At 52.4% G+C, this 23,623-nt stretch overlaps 9 protein-coding genes across 9 annotated transcripts; 4 read left to right on the top strand and 5 right to left on the bottom strand.

The window, feature by feature from the left end:
• Positions 1-119: 119 nt before the first annotated feature.
• TrAtP1_003909 (uncharacterized protein) lies at positions 120-776 on the bottom strand (the record flags this gene model as incomplete). The annotated part of the gene is made up of 1 exon (XM_066112074.1): positions 120-776. The coding sequence occupies one exon, from the start codon at positions 774-776 to the stop codon at positions 120-122; it is 657 nt and encodes a 218-aa protein (XP_065968157.1).
• Positions 777-780: 4 nt separating this feature from the next.
• Positions 781-3,530, bottom strand: TrAtP1_003908 (uncharacterized protein; the record flags this gene model as incomplete). Its single annotated transcript, XM_014083589.2, has 3 exons — positions 781-824; positions 906-3,081; positions 3,135-3,530. 3 exons carry the CDS (start codon positions 3,528-3,530, stop codon positions 781-783), a joined length of 2,616 nt encoding a protein of 871 aa, XP_013939064.2.
• A 1,508-nt stretch (positions 3,531-5,038) lies between these two features.
• TrAtP1_003907 (uncharacterized protein) lies at positions 5,039-6,985 on the top strand (the record flags this gene model as incomplete). Its single annotated transcript, XM_066112073.1, has 4 exons — positions 5,039-5,305; positions 5,389-5,422; positions 5,496-6,646; positions 6,728-6,985. The coding sequence occupies 4 exons, from the start codon at positions 5,039-5,041 to the stop codon at positions 6,983-6,985; spliced, it is 1,710 nt and encodes a 569-aa protein (XP_065968156.1).
• Positions 6,986-7,390: 405 nt separating this feature from the next.
• On the bottom strand, positions 7,391-9,154 carry TrAtP1_003906 (uncharacterized protein; the record flags this gene model as incomplete). The annotated part of the gene is made up of 3 exons (XM_014083588.2): positions 7,391-8,318; positions 8,367-8,874; positions 8,989-9,154. 3 exons carry the CDS (start codon positions 9,152-9,154, stop codon positions 7,391-7,393), a joined length of 1,602 nt encoding a protein of 533 aa, XP_013939063.1.
• Positions 9,155-10,562: 1,408 nt separating this feature from the next.
• TrAtP1_003905 (uncharacterized protein) lies at positions 10,563-12,037 on the top strand (the record flags this gene model as incomplete). The annotated part of the gene is made up of 3 exons (XM_014083587.3): positions 10,563-10,603; positions 10,745-11,212; positions 11,284-12,037. The coding sequence occupies 3 exons, from the start codon at positions 10,563-10,565 to the stop codon at positions 11,798-11,800; spliced, it is 1,026 nt and encodes a 341-aa protein (XP_013939062.2). The 3' UTR covers positions 11,801-12,037.
• A 79-nt stretch (positions 12,038-12,116) lies between these two features.
• Positions 12,117-14,208, bottom strand: TrAtP1_003904 (uncharacterized protein). The gene is made up of 2 exons (XM_014083586.2): positions 12,770-14,208; positions 12,117-12,677 (listed from the first exon to the last, which is right to left on the bottom strand). The coding sequence occupies exons 1-2, from the start codon at positions 13,755-13,757 to the stop codon at positions 12,418-12,420; spliced, it is 1,248 nt and encodes a 415-aa protein (XP_013939061.1). The 5' UTR covers positions 13,758-14,208; the 3' UTR covers positions 12,117-12,417.
• Positions 14,209-17,336: 3,128 nt separating this feature from the next.
• TrAtP1_003903 (uncharacterized protein) lies at positions 17,337-18,188 on the top strand (the record flags this gene model as incomplete). The annotated part of the gene is made up of 1 exon (XM_014083585.2): positions 17,337-18,188. The coding sequence occupies one exon, from the start codon at positions 17,337-17,339 to the stop codon at positions 18,186-18,188; it is 852 nt and encodes a 283-aa protein (XP_013939060.2).
• Positions 18,189-18,743: 555 nt separating this feature from the next.
• On the top strand, positions 18,744-19,499 carry TrAtP1_003902 (uncharacterized protein; the record flags this gene model as incomplete). The annotated part of the gene is made up of 1 exon (XM_066112072.1): positions 18,744-19,499. The coding sequence occupies one exon, from the start codon at positions 18,744-18,746 to the stop codon at positions 19,497-19,499; it is 756 nt and encodes a 251-aa protein (XP_065968155.1).
• An 801-nt stretch (positions 19,500-20,300) lies between these two features.
• TrAtP1_003901 (uncharacterized protein) lies at positions 20,301-21,797 on the bottom strand. Its single transcript, XM_066112071.1, has 2 exons — positions 21,575-21,797; positions 20,301-21,483 (listed from the first exon to the last, which is right to left on the bottom strand). Exons 1-2 carry the CDS (start codon positions 21,689-21,691, stop codon positions 20,596-20,598), a joined length of 1,005 nt encoding a protein of 334 aa, XP_065968154.1. The 5' UTR covers positions 21,692-21,797; the 3' UTR covers positions 20,301-20,595.
• Between the last annotated feature and the right edge of the window lie 1,826 nt (positions 21,798-23,623).

Below are 23,623 nucleotides of genomic sequence, written 5' to 3'. Positions count from 1 at the left end.
AAAACCCCCAAATCTCATCATAATGGCCATAGAGAGTCATGTCACCATATAGCCATATTATGGTAATACCAACGTTACCTGTGCCGGTCAGATGCACAATCGTCTATTTCTCCCCTCTCTTATCCATCCAAAGGGCTGATTGTAGAGCCCATGCTACCGGCATCACTAGGAGACCGCATACCAGACGTTGTTTCGCCATCGTCTCCGCTACTGTTCTTGCTGCTCCCATTGATAAACCCCAGCCCAGTCGCGGGAAGCTCAAGTCTGCTTGAGATGCTAGGTGCTAAGCCAACGTTTGCCATCTTCATGGCTTCTTTGAGCGTCTCTCCAGTCTCGTCCATGGCAGCCAGGAATCTCGCAAGCTCTTTGCACAATTCCCAGTCGCTCTCCCTAACTGCCCTTGTCAGAACGCGGACTGACTGCTCCAAGGAAGCCTCCAGCTCATCCAGTGTGTGTAGGATGATGAGATATCCGCCCGCAGTCTTGAGTGATCCTCGTTGTAAAGATTCCTCAAACAGCTCTTGTGCTGGAGGGAGGTATGCGAAAAGTGTCTTCCACTGTCGGACTTCTGTCTTCCTCGTGCACTGTAGAACAATGTCAAGATATTCCTTAGAAGATGACAGCAGAGACAAGACACGCGGCAATACAGCATCTTCTGGCTTTGGTGATGTATCAGCTTCTTCGTCTAGTACACGATGAAGTAGCACTTCCAGCCCGTGAGAAAAGTACTCTAATCCCTCATACTGCTGAGAGAGGTTTGTCGCTTCCACCGTCATGTTGTTACAGAGATAGAACCGTAGTATGTCTGGTAAAACGAGATGCGTCTATAAAGTCGTCAGGTCAGTATTCAGAGCGTGTCATGGGTACCAAGCGAAAGTTAGCCATGGAGATTTTTGCCCACTTACCCTGATGGCAAAGTGAAAAAAGGAAAAGTTCACATCGCGCCGCTGTACCAAGTCCGATTCCACGCCAAGGACAATGCCCTTCTCTAAAAGGATAGACAGGGGGGTAAAAGTCTACATCTATGGATACGGGTGGCGGCAGTTCTCTCCCACTATCGCCCGTCGCTGCCGTCAGGACGTCATGAATATCGGCCCAAGCTTTAATCTCCATTCCGTCAAATAGCCACAGAGAATCGCGGAGGGCAAGCGGTCCATAGCGCAGCTGACTCTCTTCGGGAGAGTGGCTGATATTTATAGGAGGCTGGTCTCGCATGCTCACGTGGTATTCCACATTCTGCGCAATAATGCGCATGTCATACTTGAGCTGACCATCTTCATTCATCGAAGGGCTCAGCAATACCAGCTTGCCGTCGACTAAGAAGAGAACAGACGCAACGGCCACATCCTGAGAAGGGTCTCCATCGCTGATCTGGCTGTCTGGCAGGATCCAGCTGAGTCCTCGAACCCTGGCAGGAGACCGCACAATTCCGTGAAATGCAATCTGGCCAACTTGAACCAAGCGAATCGACCCGCCAGTTGGCACGAAAATGTAGTGGTACAAGAGATTCTCGTAGGTGTATACGAGGAGGGAGTCTTCCCCAGATGCCGCAATCAGCACCACGGGCGCGGGCAGCCGCTCGGTGTGCAACACATGAGAGTTGTCCAGCGCCGCCTCACGCGAGTAGAGCCGCAGTTCAAACGTCCGGTTGTCTTCTATCGCCGCAACTAGGATATGCTGATACCAGCACATGCCTCCGCGGACTGAGAATGAGTTTTCCATCGCTTCATCAGTAAAGGTCTTCCATCGTCCACTGTTGACGCTATAGTGCGCCAGTCCCCGGCGACCAGCGACAGCGACATAGCGTCCATCCGGAGAAATGACGGTCTGGCGAATCGGCCACTGATTGAGTAGGTATGTCGATGGTATCCTTGAAGTATGCCACAAGAAGGGCTCAGCCGAGATGCTCGTTGAGTCGGGAAGATCATAGCCCCGGTATATCATGACACTCGTCGGCGTTTGGAGCACGGTACGAAAGACGTTGGCCTCGTTGTAGCAACCAGTAATGGCATTTTTTGCCATCTCAAGTGACCATATCGCTTCATGCCGTCGCCCTAGTAGAAGAATTTCGGAGCCTCCACCAGTCCAAACTGCGCCCCTGATCCCCGTAAGCCATTGCTCACCATTTATACTTGCGACACTTGGCTCAGCTCCGAAGCTGTGACTTCCTAGCTTGCCAAACATGCTCCAAGTACACCAGCCTTTTTCAAAGCCCGCGAAGAGGCAGTACCCATCGGGTGAGTATGTCAGAGTTGTAAAGACACCAGCCGTCGCTGTGGAGAAGGGCATACGATGTGTGTGAGAAAGCACAATATTGCCCGCGTAGTCTCGGACAGAGTAAACGTGGATTGTGCCATCCGCACAGCCAATGGCGATGAGTGAAAACCGAGCGTTAATCACGGCGCGCACGGCACGCCCTCTCGAATCTGGCGGAGTATAGAAACAATGCCCATTGAAGAGGCGTTTTGCGTCGACACCTTCTGCTTCATCTTCATTTGTGCTCTTACGTTGCAGGCGCTGAACCGCATATGCTCTCCCGTCGCTCGTAATCCAGGTAGCCAGATTCATGGGCCGATCATGGGTCATTTCCACGATGGATGCCTTTTTCTCTACCCAGCCCATGCGACTTAAGATCTCTGTCCTTGTTTGGTTCCCACTGCTGTCGGGGGTCCAGCGGATGCATTGTACTGCGGCCGGCTTCCTCGTTGCAACAACTAATTCGTCGTCGAGAGCTATGGCACTCTCTATACCGGCGTCAACTTTGATAACCATGCGGAAGCGAACGCTGACATCGCGAACCCCTCCGCCCTCCCCCGGTCCCCAAAGAATCTGGTCAGGTCGCAGGTGAGATTGCGGGCCAATGAGGCTCTGTTTTCTCTTTTGTACGTTGTGATAGTTTGGAAAATGCGGTTTATAGACTCTCGATTCGCCATCGGTGGCTATTGAATAAGTAATGAGGTATCCTTTGGATGTGTGCACCACCAAGATGGCAGAGTCGGGGCGCAGCAGGAGGTCGACGTTGATGCCATAGGATTCCAGAGACGAGTCGGATCGAACTACCACAGCAAGAACCACAGCAGGCTGAGGGGAGTTAGCCAAGAGAGCGATAGAACCCGGCCATGCGACCAACATACCTTGGTCTGCCAGAGCGTGATTGATGTTGCTGTGATGACGGCAAACATCTGGCCGGTGCGGGCAATGCGCAGAGCAAGCACGGGGTCCTTTACGGGCACCCGCCTGTCTTCGGCCGGCTGGTCTTTCGCAGCGCCGCCGTCTGGGAAGAATTCATAGCGTTCGACGGGCTTGACAGCCGGCGTGGCCGGTGTCATGGGCGTTGGCGGAGGCTGCACATCGTCGGCGTCTTCTGGCGACGGCGATTTGAGCGGCTGCGCACCAGACTCGGGCTGCGGCGATGCCAACGAGGAGCCTGAATGGCTCTGCAGGCCATCGTAGGAAACGTAGATGTTGGAGTCGGAAGCCCTGCTGCTGCTGGTGGCATAGACGCGCGGAGTTCCAATGGGCCAATACATGGCGGAAGCCGAGCCTCCTCAGCGCTTCGATGTCGGGGGTTCACGGCGCAAACGGTGTGTCATTTCCGAGTGCTGCGGTTCATCACAGAGCCATTGGGCTCGTTGGCGCCCGATTGTTGCAATGAGAGTTGCGGGTATGTGCTGTTTTGACAGGTTGTCGCTGCATGGCAAGTTGGCAGGGCGGCTTCATCGCATGGGGAAGCTCTCCAGAGGCATTACGTAATCAACGGAGCCGGTTTTGGAGAGCCACAAAGCCTAAAGTGACGAGTACAAGCTTGACTAAAACACGCAATCAAATTCTAACAATAATGAGAACAATAAGAAGAGGCGTGTAATGAAGGTGTGTAATGATGACAGGTTAAATGGCAAAAGAACAAAAAAGCATCCATTACTCATTAGGGAGGCGTATTATTGGAGAATATCGCTCTGTCACATCTCTCGATGTAGATCGACAGACGCTGGTCAGAGCTAATGATACACCGAACAAAAGCTACACACGGCACGGTGAGATCTAACCAAGATGCACCAATGAAAAGGGCCAACAGGCCACAAATCGCCAATGCAGGGCTCTAGTACGAAGAATAATGCTACCAAAGCTGTGGGGAGAAGGAGTAGCAGTGCGTACGCTTTCCTCTGGGTATGAGCAATGCTGCTACTATATCAAACAGTGACTGGTTGGTATTGGTACACCGAGACGCTTAATGTTAGAATCCATCTGCTGCTGATAAGATATTGCTAGTACCAGGCACTTTCTTGTCATAGAGTCTGATATCAATAGCGCATGCTATCCATGGTCTATGCCCCGTCCGCTGTCGGATGTCCAACAAATCCAACGCCGCGCATCTCAGTATTACTGCCTACTTAGGCAAACGTCCTCCCACTAGAGCCCCAGAACGGCCGTCGTGCAGCTTCATGTTGTCGCCAGGGCGCGCCAAAGAGTACGTAATAAGCGGGTCAGACTCTCAGTTCCAGAGGTCCGGTGAGGCCACAGCGATCCAGTTGGTTGGAGAAGCCCCCGCAGTGCCGTTCCAGAGGGGATACTGGCGGTTACAGACGGCGGAGCCCCGATCCCGGCACCGGCCGCCATTCCCCAAACCATCGCGTAAAATGACAACTGCTGCTAATGGTTGACTGACAAATGCCGGCACGGAGGCAGAGGTGCAGCTCTACTGCATTATCGCAGGTGCTACAGTACAGGGTGCTAGACTAAGGCTTGGAGGGGCAGCAGCTCGTTATCAGCTCCCGAGGGCCACTTTAAGCCCAATCCATACATGCACCTTCTCTTACATACTTCAACCTCTCACCTCCCTTTCTTCATCATACCTACACAGCCCGCCAGTGCTCTGTTCCTCGAGGCCATATCATTCATCATACTCAGTCTTCATATTACTCACCAACTCATAAGAAATTCATAATTCATACACTGGACCAACACCATCTGCGCAGTCGCAATCACCATTCGCATATACACCACCGCAGGTGAAGCTATCCTCATCCAAGCCGCCACCATGCTGCCCATCACAAAAGCTGCCCGGATGCGGGCTCTTTCAGTATCCCGCAATGGCGCCGCCATCATCTCCTCCCGCGCAGCCAGATCATTGCACAGCAGACCAAGCCACAACAGCGCCGAAGCAGCAGCCGCAGCACAGCCCGCCACACACGAAGTAGACTATTCGCCCTCTGTGCTCCGTGATATCGCCGCGAGGCGGGCCAAGGCGGGCAAGCTGGTAGCAGGCATTGCTGCAGCATCTGACAGTGACATGTTCAAGGGATCGGTAAGTGTGGCGTGAATGTTGATTCCAACATCATCTTGCATCCACTGTTACGGAGCGGGAGCTGACCTAGTCTCTCATCTCAGCAAGCCGGGAAGCCAAAAGCGAAGCGATGGGACGGTATGTTTGCTGCCCATCAATATCCTCCTTGATCCTGTATAATTATCAGGCTAACATCAAAGTAAACCCGCAGACCACCTGAGTGCAGAGAGCAAGTCAAGAGAGCCCTGCTCTCTTAAGCAAGCAGCCAAGCACCTAAAACAGCCAGGACTCATCTCTCTCGGCGGCGGCTTGCCCTCCAGCGAGCTGTTCCCCCTCAGCGAAATTGACATGAAGGTTGCTATGCCGCCTGACTTTTCGGAGAAGGCGACTGCCAGACACGGACAGAATGTCACCATTGGCAAGTACGACGTCCGCGATCGTGATGGCACCTATGATCTCTCCATTGCGCTCAACTATGGCCAGTCCACGGGCTCTGCTCAGATGATGCGGTTCCTGACTGAGCACACCGAGATTGTGTGCAACCCGCCCTACGCCGATTGGAGAATCTGCCAGACTATTGGCAGCACCGGAGCGTTGGAGCAGGCGCTGCGCATGTTTTTGGACAAGGACCGTGGCGACTCGGTCTTGACGGAGGATTTCAGCTTCTCAACGGCCTTGGAAACGATTGCCCCCCTGGGCGTCAAGGCTTTTGGCATCCCTGTCGACGAGCAAGGACTCATCCCTGAAGCCATGGACGAGCTTCTCACAAACTGGGACGCCAAGGCCAGGGGATCCAGAAAGCCTCATCTGCTGTACACCGTCCCCTCGGGCCAAAACCCAACCGGAGCAACCCAAGGCACGGAGAGAAGGCAGGCCATCTACCGAGTTGCGCAGAAGCACGACATCTTCATCCTCGAGGATGAGCCCTACTACTTCCTCCAGATGCAGCCCTACACTGGCCGAGGCCAGCCCGATGCTCCTGCGCCCAACAACGTCGAAGAATTTGTTTCCTCTCTGATACCCACGTATGTCAGCATGGATGTCGACGGCCGAGTGATGCGCATGGACTCTCTCTCCAAGGTTCTTGTTCCAGGATCTCGCATGGGATGGATTGTCGCTTCAGAGCAGGTTGTCGAGAGATACCAACGCCACGCCGAGGTCGCCAGTCAGGGGCCAAGCGGCTTCTCTCAAGTTATTGTCCACAAGTTGTTGGATGAGACCTGGGGTCACGAGGGCTACCTGCGGTGGCTGATGAATCTGCGACTTGAGTATACCAAGAAGAGAGACGCATTGCTGGCTGCTTGCGAAGACAACCTGCCGCGAGATATTGTGAGCTGGACGCCGCCTGCCGCCGGCATGTTTGTGAGTCTTTTCTCCCTCCCTCCTCTCCTCTAGTTACTCTTTTCCCGCTACTTGTTGATATTCTGACACTTGTTTCCGTAGCTCTGGTTCACTGTCGACCACACCAAGCACCCCAGCGCCGGCACTCGAAGCCTCCTGGAGATTGAGCAGGAAATCTTTGACTCGTGCATCAAGGGCGGTGTGCTCGTGGCCCGAGGATCGTGGTTCCAGACTGAGAATGCCGGTCCCCTGCCGAGCTTGCACTTCCGTGCCACATTTGCTGCGGCAAGCCCCGAGAACATGAATGCGGCGATTGCACGATTTGGCCAGGCTGTCAAGGATAGCTTTGGCAGAAAATGAAATGGCATGGTGCAGGGAGCGAGAGCGAGAGCGAATGTGATTCATATTGTGTGTAGTTCAGTTTATACAGCCAGAGTGGTGCAAGACTGAGAACGTGTCTGGAGAGATTCTTTGTTTCGTTTGGGATCATCTACATGTAACCCGGAAGGTATTGGGGTTTTCTTTTTGTCGCACTGCGGAATATAGCAAAGGAGGGATTTGAGCATGACATAGTTTTTGGCTAACAGTATACAAAGACAAATATCATCGTGTTTCAACGTAGGGGAGAAGATGTCCATGTTGGTATGCATGCCTCTCCAAGTCATGAATCATAAATTCCAGCCTCTTTTCTCTTATATTTCTCCTTCTTTTTCTCTCAATTCTCGTTACTTTCAGTTCATATCGATACATCATTCAGCATAACATTCACGCCTCCTTCTTCGGCTCCCAAAACGCCACATGCACCCCTTGTCCCGGAGACAGCACAATATCCGATTTCAGCAGCGGATCCCCGCCGTCAATCTCGTGCATGAAGCTCTGCACCCGCTCGAACCTCTGAAAGATGCGGCACAGCGTGTAGCCCATCTCGGTGAGGGCAAACTGCTGGCCGATGCAGATCCGCGGGCCGGCGTTGAAGGGGATGTAGTCGTGCGGCTTCGGGTGCCACGCGGCCCAGCGCTCGGGGCTGAAGATGCTCGGGTCGGCGAACGTCTCCGAGACGGGCGGGTACAGGTCCGGGCGGCGCTGCATGACGAGCGTTGAGTATCCGACGGGCGTGTCCCTGAGAACGGGGAGCGGCTCGGAGCCGTCCGGACCGCCGCCCCGGGGCAGGGTCGTGTCCTTGAGAGCGACGCGGACGTTGAACGGCACGGACGGGTAGAGGCGGAGCGTCTCGTTGAGGACGGCCCTGAGATACGGCATGGCCTTGAGGTGGTCGTACGTGGGGAGGCGGTCCTGGCCAATGGTCTCGAGGATCTCGCCCCGCAGGCGGGCCACGGCGTGAGGGTGCCGGCCGAGCTCGTAGATGGCCCACGAGAGGGCCGAGGCGGTGGTGTCGCGGCCGGCGAGCAGGACGGCGACGATTTGGTCGCGCAGCACTTTTGGATCGCGGGTGAAGCTGGCGAGCTCGTGCAAAAAGGTGTAGTCCTTGTCGGATTTGGTGTGGGCGGCGAGTTCCTCGGGACTCATGCGCAGGGCGCGCTGGATGAAGTGGTTGACGAAGTGGTTCATGACTTTGAGGCCGTCGTGGTAGGACTTTTTGGGGATCAAGGGCTGGAGCTTGTAGGCGCGGGCGAGGATGTTTTGGACGCGTTGGACTTCGTTGAAGGCTTCGGCAAACTCTTGTTTTGGAGTTCTAACAGGAGTCAGTCATGGAGAACAAGATGTCCAAAGCAAATCTCACGTTAGGGATTTCACGTCACTTCCTAGCAAAAAGTCGGTAGCAACGTCGAGCGTATAGCGGAAGAAGAGGTCGCGAATGTCCATCCGTCGTCCGTCAGCACGATCAAGATCAACCACCTGATTCTCGCCTTCCAACGGGCCCCCATTCGCCATGGTCCTAAACAACGTCTGGATATGAGACTCAAAGCAGTGCAGGTCGCTCACGCGGTCCCTTGTAAACTGCGGCCGGATAAGCTGGCGGCTGTTGTGCCACTGCATGCCGTCCGTGGTGAAGATGCTGTCGCCGAGGAAGGGCGCCCACTCTCTGTGGAACTGCTCGCCCTTGCCAAAGTCGTGGAACTGCGTGGCCAGCATGGCTTTGATGTTTTCGGGGTCGGCGGTGAAGCAGACGCGCTGGTTGAGGATGCGCATCTCGCAGGTCCACGAGTTGGCGAAGAAGACGTCTCTCCAGAGCTCCATGTTCTTGTGGGCAATGGTGGCGCGGATGCCGTAGTAGATGAAGTCGAGGGCTATTTGGAGGTGTGTATACGTTAGTTGTGGATTATCTTTTCGTGATTACATTTATACATCTTATAGAGCCATGTGTGGCACAAGTGAAGGAGGTAATTAGGGTCATGGCTAACCGAATGGGAACCGGGATGGGAGCGAAGGGCCATAATTGCCGAGTTTCTTGATCCGTCGATGCTCCCTTGTGCGGTTGATTGTCATGAAGAATGCTCCAATGCCAACCAAGGCGATGAAGAGCTTCTTGATGGAAGCATGCTCCAACAGAGCCTCGATTAAACCCATGATATTTAGTACTCCAAGGGGAAAGCTATACGGTTATTTCTGGTTTAACGTCTGCCAGTGTCGAGTGGCCATGTAAGCTGAAGAGGCATGAAAGCTATAGAATTCGAGTTGAAGGGCAATTTTGCTCGGCTTGAATAAGTAGATGAATAAATAAAGTCACTCTTCTCAATTCATATATTTAGTTACCGCCCTTGAAATGAGATGAATAGTGAAACTCCAAGGGTAGGGCTTGAGAAGCTCTTGGAAAAGACAAGGAGAAGGGGGCAAACGCAAGGTGGATGATGAGATATTATCAGAGGCGAGAAGGAGGAGACTGGTCATTATGAAGCAACCAAGCAGCTTAAAAAGCAGGGCGTCAAAGGTTGCTGCTTCGGACCCTTAAACATCTCCGGGAGGGCTAAAGTAGCTGGTGGGGGAGTTGAAGCGAATTGGCTAATTGAAGCCACCAATACCATGCATTCCTGGCATCATATTCCGGGTGGGAGTAACACAGACATGCAGATTTTCACTCTTCAAAGTGACGCCAGTCTCTAGGTCGTAATGGTTATCATCATCTTTAATATCATTCGTCTATAAGAGGGCTTTCAATACCATGCTCTCAGCTCCACAGCCAGAGCCGCATATCGAAATCTCGCAGAATTACGCTCGCTACAAGCAACTGACTGGTTGTATGTTCCATTTTCTCGGTCCCCTCTAGAGTTAAACGTGACACATCGATCACCTGTTAATGTCAATTGGATGCTGTCCAGCCGAGGCATGTTCATACCGTCGTGACGTTGACGTCGATGATTCGTCCGATTCATCTGCAAGCCCGTTCGTGTAATAGCGGGGTAAGGGGAATTACCTACCCAGGTGGGCATGAGAACTGTAAATCATCGTTTATTGAATTCGTGCTCATGTGATTTTGTGTGGACATAGCCCGGCTTTTTACTGTTTTGTAACATGCAGGACGATTCTAAAGAGTTGATGGCGATTTGGAGAGGTTTGTTGCATAGTAGTATACAATACAGGGTAACGAGTGCAGAGTTCATAATGCCCTCCATGATAGAGGTCATCGTATACGAAATAACTACAGGGTATCTAATTCGTATTAAAGAAGATGAAGATGTCTCTAGATCCTTGAATCTTCCATGACTGTAATCATTATATTACTAGATGGATATTTTGATCTCGAGGTAGTATGCAATGCGGTTGCAGCGTCGGGATCCACATCTCGAATGCATTCACAAACATGCTTCCCCGCAAAAAGGCCAATCAGGGTCGATGACATTGAATCAAGAGCATTCCGGTTTAGATTCCTTTTCTGAATCGTAAATTAAAGAGCATATACAAATTATTGCCAGTGGCTATTACCTTGGGTAGGTAGGTAATAGCCCGTAGTTTAGGCTTCGAGGTCCAAGCTCCTGACATGTGCATCCAGATCTGGTTCTTGGAAGAACTTAGCCAATTGTACATCTCATTTCTCATTTCTCATTTCAAAAAAAAAAAAAAAAAAAAAAAAAATCTACTATTGTCCAGCATGTATCATCCCGTCGTAGCATTGCATATTGCTTCAAAGCACAGCTATCGTAATAATCAAGTATACACCAGAATCAGCAAACCCCACAAGAAAACCAGATCCATCCGTACTAGCGCCCGCTCTCCCCACAAGCCACGAGCCCAGCCCACTATCAACTACACCCAAACCGCAGCATCGTCATCTTCCGTCAAACCTCTCTCCATAACCCTCACCCGCCCCAACGCTTCTCCGCCATGTCCAGCTTTCCTCCCGACTCCCACGCGCCCACGCCCCCCGATCCTCCCTCCCAAACCCAGCAGCCAGGAGCCCAGCCGCATCGGCACTCCGGCAACCGGCGCAGCGCCGCCTCCACCACCGTCGACCTTGTCCGAAGCGGGGCAGCAGTATCGGAGCTCCGTGATAGCTGGCCTGGATGCAGCGGCAACAGCAGCAGGAGGAGTGCCGACACCGCCGCCTGCTCCAGCGGCGGTAGCGCCCAGGGCTGCCGATATCCCCGATCCGGGAGACCAATGGCTTCCGCAGGTGCTCCAGGATAAATCGTGAGTTTCCTTGTCCGTGTCTCGTCAATACAAAAACCAACGGGCTAACCTCACTCTCTCAAAACAAACAGCATCCAAGACCTCGCCGACATCCTCTCCAACCCCTCTCTCCTCAACGGCCTCACAAACTCCCCCTCCTCCATCCACCCTTCCCTCCAAGCCTCCCACCAAGACCTCCTCGCCGCCCTCTCCTCCAACATGGACCTCGCCACGCGCCTCTCCGAGCTCGAGTCCCGCCTCGCCCACCAGCGCTCCGCCGCCCAGGCCCAGCTGCTCTCCATGCATGCCCTCGAGCGCCAGTGGCGCCAGAAGCAGTCCGACATGGACCTCGCCCTTGCGCGCTTCAGCCCCTCCGCGCTCTACCAGCTGCTCAACCAGAGCGTCCAGGAGCAGGCTCTCGTGTGCCAGGCCATGGAGGAGAGTTTTCTGGATAGAGATGGCGTCGACGGCGGTGGTGGAGAGGCGACTACGTCCGAGAGGGAGGCCGCTGAGTGGATTAGACGTTATAGGGAGGCAAAAGTGCAGTATTACCTGCGGCAGGAGCGTAAGGACAGGTGGGATGAAGGCCGAGTCGGTGGTTGGAGGTAATCTTTCCTTGGTTCTCGTTTTTGGGTTTGGTTTTCAGGAGAGCGTCAGGGGACCACATGGTGTTGCGTTGCTGATAGAAGGCGGGTGTCTATACCAAAAGGTCAATTTTGTTTTCATGGATTTAGATTATGGCACGGATTATTTGGCTGCTACCATGTTCGTTTTACTCCGTAACGAGCTGGCTATATAGATGATATATACCCCCTCTCATAAAAGACCTTCATCTTCAATTTTGGACTCTTATTACTCGCCTACGGGATTGTCTTTCTCCATCATGACGCACATACGAATGGCAGCAAAAAGAGCATCATAAGGTGCGAACAAAATGTATGAGCTTCATAATGGAAACTCTCAATTATTTGGTTACCATCTACACGAAGAGTACGACTGTTTTGAGTTTAACATGAAGGGGAAAAAGTCTATATCACCGAGCTTCTTTCTCTCTATGTGGCGGGCTTTGATGAAAGGATAGCGTCCCGAGGGTATCAGTATCAATGTTACAAAATTGTGACAACAGGCTATGCAATGCTGAAATTGGTCGTCTTTTTTTCTTACTTTTTTTTTCTTCCTTGCCTTGCTTCTTCGTCTTTCCAGATTTCTCATGGAAGCGCCGTATCTTAAAGGCCCGGGCCGAGAGCGCTAAACGGGCTCTTGATCATGTCTGGGCTCCGGGGGCTCATTGGCATTGCAAACAGGCCATCTTCAGCATCGTTAGAGCTAGACTGTAGAGGGGCCATGTCGCCGCTAAGAGCAGCATCAAGAGATATCGGGCCGGATGGGCGGCTGCGGGAAATGGCCGAGAAGGAGGATACGGCAATGTCACCTCCCAGAGGGGATAGCATGTGAGACTGGCTATCAGGGGTTGTAAACGTATTTGCTAGGTCAGAGGCACTTTGTGTTAGTTTGAGATGACGAGTAGTGGAATGACGGAATTACGATTTTCTCTTCTCTCTCTGGCGGGCAGCTTACCTGCTGGGCTTGGCACCAGATCTGCCGGTGAAGTAGCCAGACGCAAGCCCTTGAGCTTGTCGCCAAGGCGTCCAGAGACGGGGGAGCGAGGACTGGTAGGAGCAGGTGCTGCAGGAGCACGCAAGAAGTTGTCAACGATCCACTGCTTCTCTGCCAGAGCCATCTCAAGGCCTACACTCTCCGCGTTTGCCCTCATCTCGGCTTCCATCTCCAGCTCGAGCTCCCTTAGGCGCTTCTTGGCCCATATCGTATGCAACACGCCTCGAGGGCCAGATTCCGCCTGGAAATGCTCCGGGAATATGGCCGGCAGCGGTTTGAGAATCAGACTGGCCCGCCCAGGGCGCGCAATAGTTACCGTTGGCGGCACCTGTGCCTCAGGAGGCAGCATGAAGTAGACACGGCGTCGGGCGTCGTTCTCATCGGTATCTCTGGCGGGAAGGAAGGTAGACTTGCCCGGCCACGAGACCTCCCAGACAGCGGCATCAACGACAGGACTGGAAGGTACGCGGGCTGGCGCAGCCGATGCATTATCGACAGCATCACCAGCAGCGCTGGCCTCATCGCGGGAGACTTCGCCAGCGGTAGAGTTCGTATCTTGGCCGGCCAAGGCGGAGGCCGTGGTCGCAGCGGCTCCAGGATACCACTCGACCATTAAGATCTTGGTGCCGCGGTCGCTGAACTCGAACCGAGCTAGATGCGTGGCAACGGGAGCTGTGTCCAAGGCCGCGGCGTCAGGGGGTGTGAGAAGCTTATCTTCAGCATCATCCCTGGCGACAACAGCACTGTCGACGGCAGCTGGGGTAGCTGGCTCGAGAGTTGATCCGACAGCCGGCTCGTTGGCAGCAGATGGAAGTCCTTGTTGGTGCTGGTGAAGGTGCTGCTCAGCATTGTCGTGCGCATGCTCCTTTTGGGACTGACCATCGCGCTCGAGCTCGAGCTCAGCGTCAGCTGTAATAGATGGCCGAAGAGGCCCCGATGATGGATCCATGGAGAGAGAGTTTGAGAAATCAGGAAAACAGAGATAAAAATCCGTACGATGGCGGCTCGATTGGTTGGTCCTTTGGATGTAACAGCAATGTCCGGAGCTCGGTGATTTTCGGATCAGAAGTCGGGGAATTCTTGTTCTTTTCCCTCTTAGATCTTCTTCGTTGTTAAGGTCGCAGTAGGTGCATGATCGCTGCTCCAGGTTACGGCCGTCTTTTGGTTCAACGTGTAAGAGGTCTATCAGACAGAGAGTTTAGACAATGGTTGGATGGCGGCGAGTTGAGCTGAGTCGAGTTAAGAAGCTGGCCGGCTGACATAATTGGAAGAGGGGGCGGGCGGAGCTGTTTCCGTGCGGCGCCACGACGAGGAACCATCGTCTGTGACTTGATTTCAAGAAAAGAAAGAGCGCTGCTTCTTGCTCTATTCTCCAAGCTTCACAGTTTCTTCTTTTCCAGAGGCTTCGATTGTTTACTACTTATATGTTTCCTCCTTGGCGATGGACAAGTCTTTAATACTACCACCGGCGACATTGAATCCTACCAATTCCTGTAGGTACCTGTAGGAGCGCAGAAGCCCCTCTAAAGACCGAGGTCTAGTCCGAGCGAGAGGTTATAAATAGCTCGATTAGTAGTGGATGGGACTCTGTAAATAGCACCAGATTTGGTTGAAGAACTGCTGGAGCTAGTACAGTAGCTGTGGGTAATGCGACTCAGTCGCTCGTGCCGTTAGCTGCGTATTCTGCACGATTTGTGATTCATTACCTGCAGCATAGCATTAAGTTGAGTGCACTTGATGTTCAAAATACCTTTATAGGTACTCTAATGGTGATACATTGAGGTTAACGGCTTGTTTTTCGCAATTAAATCTATGTTTGCTTGTCTGATTTCCTAGATTCTGTAGCGCTGTATAAACTTGACACTCATCTAGCTCATACCGCGACGTACAAGTGCTTTTAAGCCGCAGCACACCAAGTACTACCTACTAGGTTCATGTAAGGGGCTCTACTTCCAACTCAGCCGCATTATCATGGCTCTTCATACTGCTACTAGCAGTAATACTAAGCTACCACTTGTCCAGCCCATTTACTTGATGTCAACTCTACAACGAGGCGTGATGCGCTCTCCAACGATTTCCAAAAGTAAGCGCAAGCAGAGGGCGGGGAATAGGCCAGGAAATACCGGCTTTTACAAATTTCGGCTCGTTCGGTGGAGTTGATACAACCATGGCGGGGAGCGAAGGTGTTTAATTTGCTGACATCCAAAACATGCCTGCTCATGTCCGGGCGTATTTCAGCCGAGCAGGCACAGATGGCGAAGCTGGGGCAAATGTTGGGGGGTTTTTTTTTTCACGACATGCCGAAAATTCTCCTCCCAATAGCTCCCGCAGGTTCAGCACATGGTGCTTAAGGTAATGTCTATGCTTAATATACAGTATGCGCCGGCTTGAGAGGCTTGACTACCATGATACCATGATACCTGCCTGGCTGTCCTGCATGCTTTTATATTTTGATCTGCAATCATAATAGCGAATGGAGCAAAAATAGGGCTGGCAAGTTTGGACGGAATATAGATAACATGGACTACTAATTGCTCTTCATTTCAATGAACTTGCTCTTCACTTGAGGATGGCCCCGTCACATAATCCTGTTTTCCCTCATCCAGAATTTAAAGCCCCATTCGCGGACATCGTCTTTGTGCCCTCCGCAACAATAGGTTCTCTATAATAGTGAATATTGCCTGCCGTAGCTGGTCCCATCTAGATTACAAGCAGAGATGCACTCACTCAGCTGTAACAGGGGCAGCGCTCGCTCCAACACCTAATTACTAATTACCTACCTAGTAGTGACTGTGTCTACTCCATACCTGATCTTACCCATCTTCTCTGGCTAATGGTAATTTTGTTTGGCAATCAAAATCAGAGCCCTTGGCAACTTTGTCAGCGCTGGACGCAACAAGGCTAGTAGCTGATGCCGGCTTCTAACCCAGCCGTCCAGCGGCGTCCCTTCAAGATGTTACCCGGCCAAGGCCAATTTGGAAGTTGGCAAGGAATATATAATGTACAGAAGAGGCTAATGAGATGACACGACAGATATTGGACCCTCTCGAATAATGCTCATCATTTCTACGCTCTGCATCTTGCTGCCCAGCCGCATCAGAAATTAGGCAGCTCGACAAATTAAGCATCCGATAACAGGTGCAAGACGTGCTGGGCATCGTCGCTTGTCTTTGCGGTACTCGGCTCACGGCAGCGGTCCCTGGTCTCATGCAGAACCGAGCGTCTTTTTCTCTTGCCACTCGTATTAGTATAGTAGGTACTGCGAGTGGGCAGTTCAAGAAGGATAGACAGCAAGCAACTGTTACCATGTTTTACCACGAGGAGTCTTACATAATCTGGAGTAATTAGCAGGGATACTAGTACTAGTAGTGTTTGGAGGGGCCCGCCACTCATGGCAATTTGTGGAAAACGCTGCCGTAGCTCGTTCTTTGTTCTCTTTTTACTACGACGGCCACGCTACGGTGACATGTGCAAAGTTTGGAATACTTCGTATAAGGTACTTGAGACACGAGTGATGCACCTGCTGCCCTTCATGTATCGCCTCCCACGTGATGCTGTCTGATGCCCGTTCGCTATAGATGGGTATGGCGAGATCCACGCTGTCAGGCGAGTGTCGTCTCATGAATTCTCAAGTGGCATGGATCATCAAAAGACTTGGCAGAATGAATGGCAGTCCCACTCCCGCTGGCATCTCAGCTCTGCCGCTAAAAGGAAGAAAAAAAGAAAAAAAGACAGCGAGCAGACCCTCCACGGCTTGGTCAAAGTTTCTTCCGCCAGGGGCCTCCCCCCAAATGCAGGCGCATCTCCGCTTTATCGCTAGCAGCACGGCTCAGATCCGCCTTTGGCCAATGGCATGGCGCAGGTTCCTCTTTTTCCGGTCCTCGTCTAGGCCTCTTCAGGCTAGACCGGCGCTAGACTCGAAACCTACCGTGTCACTGAATTGCCGTGCTCGCCAGGTTTTTTGGCGCCGGTTTCTTTGCTCTAGCGCTGTGTCGAGCGCTGCAGCTCAGCGGCCGTGGTGGTCTCTGCCCTCTGGTCGCCCAGCAATCCGCAGCGGCCCTGTTTCGCTTCTGGCTCGCCATCTCCATTTCCATCTCCATCTCCATCCCCATCTCGCGATCTCAGCGCTCCTCCTTGCATCAAACCTCAAATCGTCCTCCCCGTGCCGGATTGCACCTCCAGTCGGCCAATTCGACGCTGGCGCCGCCGCATCGCTCGTAGAAACCACAATTCGGCCCGCTCCTCTCGCAATCACCCTAGACGCTGGTACCTAGACAAGACGGACGACGAGAAACAAACAATTGCCGATTTTGTGTGTTTCGGCTCCCAGCTCGCCTCCTCTTGGCGACGCCCTTCTTCCCGACCGGCCGATTTTGAGGCTTCATCGCGGTCGATCGGGGGAAGCCGTCGACAGGTGTTCTCTGCGGCTTCTTGGGGCTGCTTCGTTTTGAGAGCTGCTCCTGGCTTCCTAGTTTGACCATCGTCGCCGTAGTACCGCCCACTAGACGCCAACCTTGCCGCCATCGCGATGGATCCTCCCAACAAAAGAGGCTCTGCTTTCCGCAGGAAACCGGTTCAAAGAGAATCTTTGGGGCTGTCTGACGAAGACGGTAGCGACAACGAAAATTTCGATTTGGCTGCGGCCACTGTGTCCGACGGCTTTCGACCAACAAACCCATCACCGACCGACAGCTCATCAGTATTCTCGACGACAAACAATCCCACCAGTGCCTCGGCCGCCTCTTCGCAAGCTCGATTATTGTCTCAAAGCCCAACCCACGAACAGGCGCCGACTTCCAGCCTCTCCAAGCCTTCAGCATCAGCCTCTGCCCGCCCATCAAGCGCAGTCAAGCCTCCCCGGCCTCATGATTCACTCACGCTCCGCGGCGATGGTTCAAACCCTCTTCAAACCGACCCGTCATTATCATCAGCGCTAGCGTCGCACACAGATGCGCCTCAGATTCGGCCTCAGAGTCCTTATCGAGGCCCCACCGGTCCTTCACATCCGTATCAAATGTACCTGCAGAGAACACTGAGCAACGGTACGGCCTCTACCGACCAAGCTACAAGGCGCGGCCCTGCGCATCCGTATACCCTCTACCCACAAAATACCGTCACCAGCGGCGACGAGACGCCTAATCAGATACCCATTGGCTTTTCGACATCTGGCGATGGTTATCAGAGGCAAATCGGCCCAGATGGAGAAGACGTGGGAGGCTTGGTTGGCCCCTTGGGGCATACCGAAGAGCTGCCTCCTTACACGAGATACCCCGACCAGGCTGTTGTCCGAAAGGCTACCCCCCTGCAGCTGTGCTGCCAGAGGATGGCGCATCTAATAATCCACATGAAACCGATACTGGAGCCGGGGGAATTGGGGTAGCGACCCGGAATCCAGAGTTTTCATCTACAGAAGAAGACCTTCAGCCTTCACAATCTAGGCCATCCACTCGCAGCCATCACGACATTAACACTGCTGCACAAGATCAGGCAGAAAAGCCCCAGATGAGCAAATGGCAGCGTAGGGCAAAGAAGAAGCTCTGGGGCATCGTGCCGTATTGGGCAATATGTCTACTTATTATAGGTGTTGTTCTAGTTGGCGTTATATTGGGCGCTGTCATCGGAACGGTTTTCTCGCACCATAGACCGCCAAATTTCGGCTCAAGGTATGTCTCCCTTCACCCTTGGTTTTCATTTGGCATTTCATCATTTATTGACGTGTTTGAGTAGTTATCCCCAACCGTTTCCGACACCAACGTCTGATGTCATACCGTTGCCCAATGTCCCTCCACGTCTACCCCATCTACCTACTGGCACCTATGAGCTGCCACTTCTGATTCCTAACCAATCGCCCAAGGGTTGCTTCAACGATACCAGACAAAGTGCTGCTTGGAGTTGTAGCATACCCACTAGCTACTACGAAATGAAGCTCGGCAATATGACAAACGAAAGAGCGACTTCATGTTATAACCTCTCTCTCAAGGCCGTCAGTCTCGTCGATTCCCGGTTTCTCTGGGGTGCCCAGCCTCCTAATATTGATGGTGAAACTTTGACACTTGTCAACGACACCTCTGACCTTCGCCGTGGCCCGGCGTGGTGGCTCAAGGTGACCTATGACAAGATAGTCGTGGTCGCTGAAAATGCTTTCCCCCCTCCTTCCACGACCAAACGTTGGGACAACATGGGTGCATCATTTGACGATTATGATGTAGTCCGAATGAACAAACCAATCGGAGCTCAAAACGGCGATAAACCCTGGATATGTACCTGGCCTGGTACGACACTCGAAGTTTTCATCTACCCCATCCAGAATTCCAGTGTTGGGGCCAACCCAACTTCAGGTACAGCGACTTCATCAGCGGCCTCGCCGACGAGCTCTGTGCCCAACCCATATGCAGCGGAGGGTTTATTCCCTTACCCCAAAAGCGTCAAGTTTTTAGAAAAACGAGATGCCGGCAATACTCCCAGACCATTCTGTCGCCAAGTCCGAGTCGTCGATAATGGGCGTGGCATAGCGAATGTGACGGATAGTTTTGGGAACCCCGTTCAAATACAGATCAATGAGAACTATGACTCGGATGACGATCAGGAGACATCCCAAAATAAGCGCTCGCTCCGAAAGAGGTGGAATCAATCTTGGAACTCTCAGAAAATGGAGCAGTTGACACCTTGCGGCTGTCTTTGGTCGTCTTGATCTCTCATCTGTCGTCCTTTTCTCCCTGCCAGCACATGGATGATGTTTGGCATTTTTCTATTCTCTCTGTTTTATCTATGGCGCTGTAATCTCTGCCCGGGCTTCTTTGATTACGGCGTTTCGGCAAAGGTGCTTGATTTGGGCCGATATGATTTTCTTGCCCCTTTTCTTTATCGTACACAAAAAAGGAGGCTCTCTTTCCTTCATTCAAAGGCGTTAGATTTGTCTTGGTCTTATTTGCATGTTGTAACAGCTATTGTTCATACGGCGTTGGAGGATTTCTTCTTTTTTTCCCTAACGCTTTTATACATCTGCGGCCTATGAGCCCAGCGCGCGCTTTTCTCTGTTCCTCTTGAGCCCACTTGTCTTGTCTTGAGGGGATGGGGAGGAGGATTTGTATTTTTTTTTTTGTTGCTATTATTCTGGTAGTAGACTAGGTAGGCCGCCATGTTTCTTCCGGCGAAGACTTGCTCTATTGTCGGGTCGGCTTGAACCGATCCGAGGTGAATGTCATGTGTTATTTTTCATGTTTAGGGGAGAAAATGGTTACGAATGGAGAGCACATTATAGCTAGTTAGGCAATAGACTTGCTGATTAGAAAAGAGATGGGGAAAAAAGGAAGAATTCTGTGTACCTATCATCGCGTTTGAGTGTCTTCTGCGGTGATGTATGCCTAGGCACGTTTCCTTGTTCATATATTGTTCGGCAGTTTAAAGTCGGATGAATGTACTCCACGAGCCCCTCTGTGTTTTCATCTTTTTCCTAATCACACATGAGATTATCTCTTGAGATCATGTTGGATACCTGAAGTTGAATCTATTCATAAAATACACCAGACAGGCCAGAAGCTGCATAAAGAATAGACGGCATATCGTACATTATGATAATCGAAAGAAAAACGCCTGCTCCCAATCCGTCCAAGAAAATGTTCCCATCTAGCGCCCATGCATATATCATCCCTAATTTTCCCTACAAATCACTAAAAAAAAAAAGCAACCGTTCAAAATGTAGTGTAGCCGAGATGTCTCACACACGATCTAAACATTCTTCCGGAATCCGCATACATCGAATCACTGCCAGCATCTGAGGACAAGAGTCAAGTAGCCACGGGCTGAGCAGCGGGAGCAGCCGTCTCCCCCGTCGTCGAGCGAATCTCATCACCGACAATGTCCTTTCTCCCGTCGCGGAAATCTCGCATCAGCGACAGGAAGATTGAGTTTTGCCACTTCTCGCCGCTCTCGTGTTTGACGCAGTCGAGTAACTTCTCGGCGGCTTCGGCGACGGCAGACTTGGGGTGCTGGACATCTACCTGTTCTCTTTCCGGCTCCGGCTCTTGTATTTGCTCTAGGATGGGCTCTGGCTGGGCTTCTAGCACTCTCGCGTCGTCGTTGAGCGCCAGGTTGCCGATTTCGGGGGTGTCGAGATCCGTTAGCCGAGAGGCCTTGACTGCTGCAACTATTGCTTCGGTCTCCTCCAGCTCGAGGGCCATTTGCTCCATGGCAGCGTCCACCTCCTTCATGTTGCCGCCTCCGTGGGCGGACATCCAGCGGGACATTTCCTGGTCAAATTCTGGCTTCGCCACGGCGGCAGCTGGAGGGCTGAACATGGACGGCGCGAACGCGGACGCAAAGTTTGGCTGTGCAAAGGAAGGCTGGAAGGCGGTCTGAGCCGGAGAGTGGTTCATTTGGCGGGATGCGGCCAGAGTCGTTGGAGCAGGCGACCGCTGCTGCGTGAAGCGGTTGAAGTCGGTGGCCCAGCTGCTCCCGCCCGCCATGGGCGCTGCCATCTGGTGCATGGGGCTCGAGAAGCTGGGAGGAGCTGCTACGTGTGCTGGTGCGACTTGTGCAAAGGGCAGCGACGGCGTCAGTCTGGTGGCGGGATCGCTCTCGAAGCCGGGCAGGGCAGAGGCGCCGCCCATGAAGGCGCCAAAGTCATTTTGCTGGCCTTGGGCGGGATGCAGCGGTGAAGAGCGGAAAGCCTGTGACTTCAAGGTTAAAAATGTTAGCACCGACAGTATCGCGACGCGAGTTGGAGCCTCGTGGCGCAAAAGCGACGGGCACAGAGTGAATGCGTACGTTCTGGCCAAACGCCCCTCGGCTCACATGTCTGTCTTGATGGTGGCTGAGGTCGCGAGACTGGTGGTCGACGAGGCGCTTGAAGGGCGTAGAGCCGCTGCAGGAAGCGTCTTCCATGGTTGCTGAATTGTATGAGGCGGTAGAGAATGTCCTTTGTGAGCGGTAAAAGTCGAAAGAAGACGTGAAGAGTTGTACGAGAAGGAAATACTGTAAGACGTGGTTTGGTTTAGACGAAGCTTTATGACATACGAACGAATTATAGAGGGGCCCCGGCTGACAATAGCCTCGGCGAAACCGGGGGTGGCGGACCTGGACCGGCGGCAACTGGAAGTTGTGTGCTGTAAGTGTAAGTGTGAGCTGGAAGCTGCTGTTTTGAGCTGCTTGGATATAAATGGAGAAAAAAAGGATGTATAGTTGGATTAACTAAAAAGTGGAAGGGAGCAAAAAGAAAATCTCTTCCAACTTTTGCTGAACCTGTAGATGTAAATGATGAATGAATTGTGCTTGGAGATTCCATTCCAAGTCGGCCGTTGAATGGACCGAGGTGCAAACGCAGGTACCGATGCCAGTCCGTACTGCGCTTGTGATGAAAATGGACTAATGGCCATGTGACTTGAGCTGCTAAATCTGGAGAAGACAATTACTTAATACATCTTACATAAGCCTTCCTATTTGGGATGACAGACTGTCAGAGTGTCGAACTGTTCCAAATTGTGGCAGGACGGCAACTGAGTCAAGTAGCACAGAGAGCTGCATCGGGTTGAAATCACGGCATTAATTGGGCGTAGATCAGTGACACATAGACCTGACAAGGGCCAGAGTATGAGCGCATGGAATCTCAACTGGAGAGCATCCGAACCTCCGCCTCGATATTCTTCGTACTGTGCTGCGCCGCTGAAAGGTACTTGCTTCCCTGTGGCACCCTTGCTTCTGGGGCGGGGAAGCCGGCTGAGACTAAAGCAGACAGGGGTCACAGCCCATCATCTCAGGAGCCTACATGTAGACAGCGAGATCAGGCCGAAACAGCGCTATACACTTGGCGGCGCTTGCTTCCAATTCTCAGCTCTTGAATAAGAGCGGTCGATATGGAGGTGGAATGTTGGAATTGGAAGCTGCTCTTTTCTTCCCGTCAATATGTGCTACAAGTCCGTACTAGTTGTCCATGCATGCATGACATTCTATTGCCGGAAGCGGTAGGAACTTGTGTACATGTTTAAACAGCCTGAAGATGAGGATTTGCGATTGATTGATTCAATTCATTCAGCAAAAGTCTGGAGTCATGAATTGGAATGGATCATATCTACTAGTAGGTACCCGTTACCCTTGCGCTAATGCTGGCTGGCACTTGACTGCCGTATCCACACGCGATCGAGGCAGTTGACGGGAATTGCAAGTATCGAACACGAGGCACGCGACAGCCCGATGGCAGCAAGAAATACCCGGGTCGTTGCATGTTGGACTCGGAATCGAAGCTTGGCAAATATACACAAAAAGTAAATCAAGATACTTCGTACTCGCTCCCAGTCTCTCCGTAGAGCCACATCACATGCACAATTTTAGATGCTACTGCTGCCAAGACTTTGCGGCCAATATACCCAGGCCGACGATGCGCTCTTACTAACATTACAATATTGAATTTCCCCGTTTGGTCCCAACATTGCATAGGCAATACTTGTATTAGCAATAGTAATGACCTTGCTCACAGTAATACCTAGCCCCTACCCAGGCATGCACAAGTATGTAAGCGTGAATAACACGAATAGCCGCGGCCGGCACGGATATTGTAGAAGCGCGGCATGAGGCTACAAGATGCTGCGCTGGTATTTCGCCTGAATTGCGCTGCGACATGAAGCCGCCACCACCGCGAGCTCAACGTGCACCAGAGACAGCAAGGCGCGCGCTGAGAGACAGACGCACCAGTTACATGCGCTGTAGAGGTGCCTTGCGTTTCGCATAGTGGTTGGCTGGAGCACTTGATGCCGCAGAGCTCCAGTCGGTACCTGCGACGCAGAGAGCGGCCAAGTACCTCTTTGCCCTTCCCCTGAGGAG

The sequence above is a fragment of the Trichoderma atroviride genome, chromosome 2 (genome assembly GCF_020647795.1).
Source record: "Trichoderma atroviride chromosome 2, complete sequence".
In the NCBI taxonomy this organism is placed as follows: Eukaryota; Fungi; Ascomycota; class Sordariomycetes; order Hypocreales; family Hypocreaceae; genus Trichoderma; species Trichoderma atroviride.
The sequence above is the reverse complement of the archived record's forward strand: the minus strand, read 5'-3'. Positions and strand labels throughout refer to the sequence as shown.

What these genes read in the sequence shown, in the direction of transcription:
- TrAtP1_003904 (XM_014083586.2), bottom strand. Translation starts at nt 13,757, where the DNA reads ATGGATCCATCATCGGGGCCTCTTCGGCCATCTATTACAGCTGACGCT. An exon ending in TCTGGTGCCAAGCCCAGCAG is followed by an intron (nt 12,678 to 12,769) that starts GTAAGCTGCCCG and finishes CCTCTGACCTAG; the next exon opens with CAAATACGTTTACAACCCCT.
- TrAtP1_003901 (XM_066112071.1), bottom strand. Translation starts at nt 21,691, where the DNA reads ATGGAAGACGCTTCCTGCAGCGGCTCTACGCCCTTCAAGCGCCTCGTC. An exon ending in GAGGGGCGTTTGGCCAGAAC is followed by an intron (nt 21,484 to 21,574) that starts GTACGCATTCAC and finishes TTAACCTTGAAG; the next exon opens with TCACAGGCTTTCCGCTCTTC.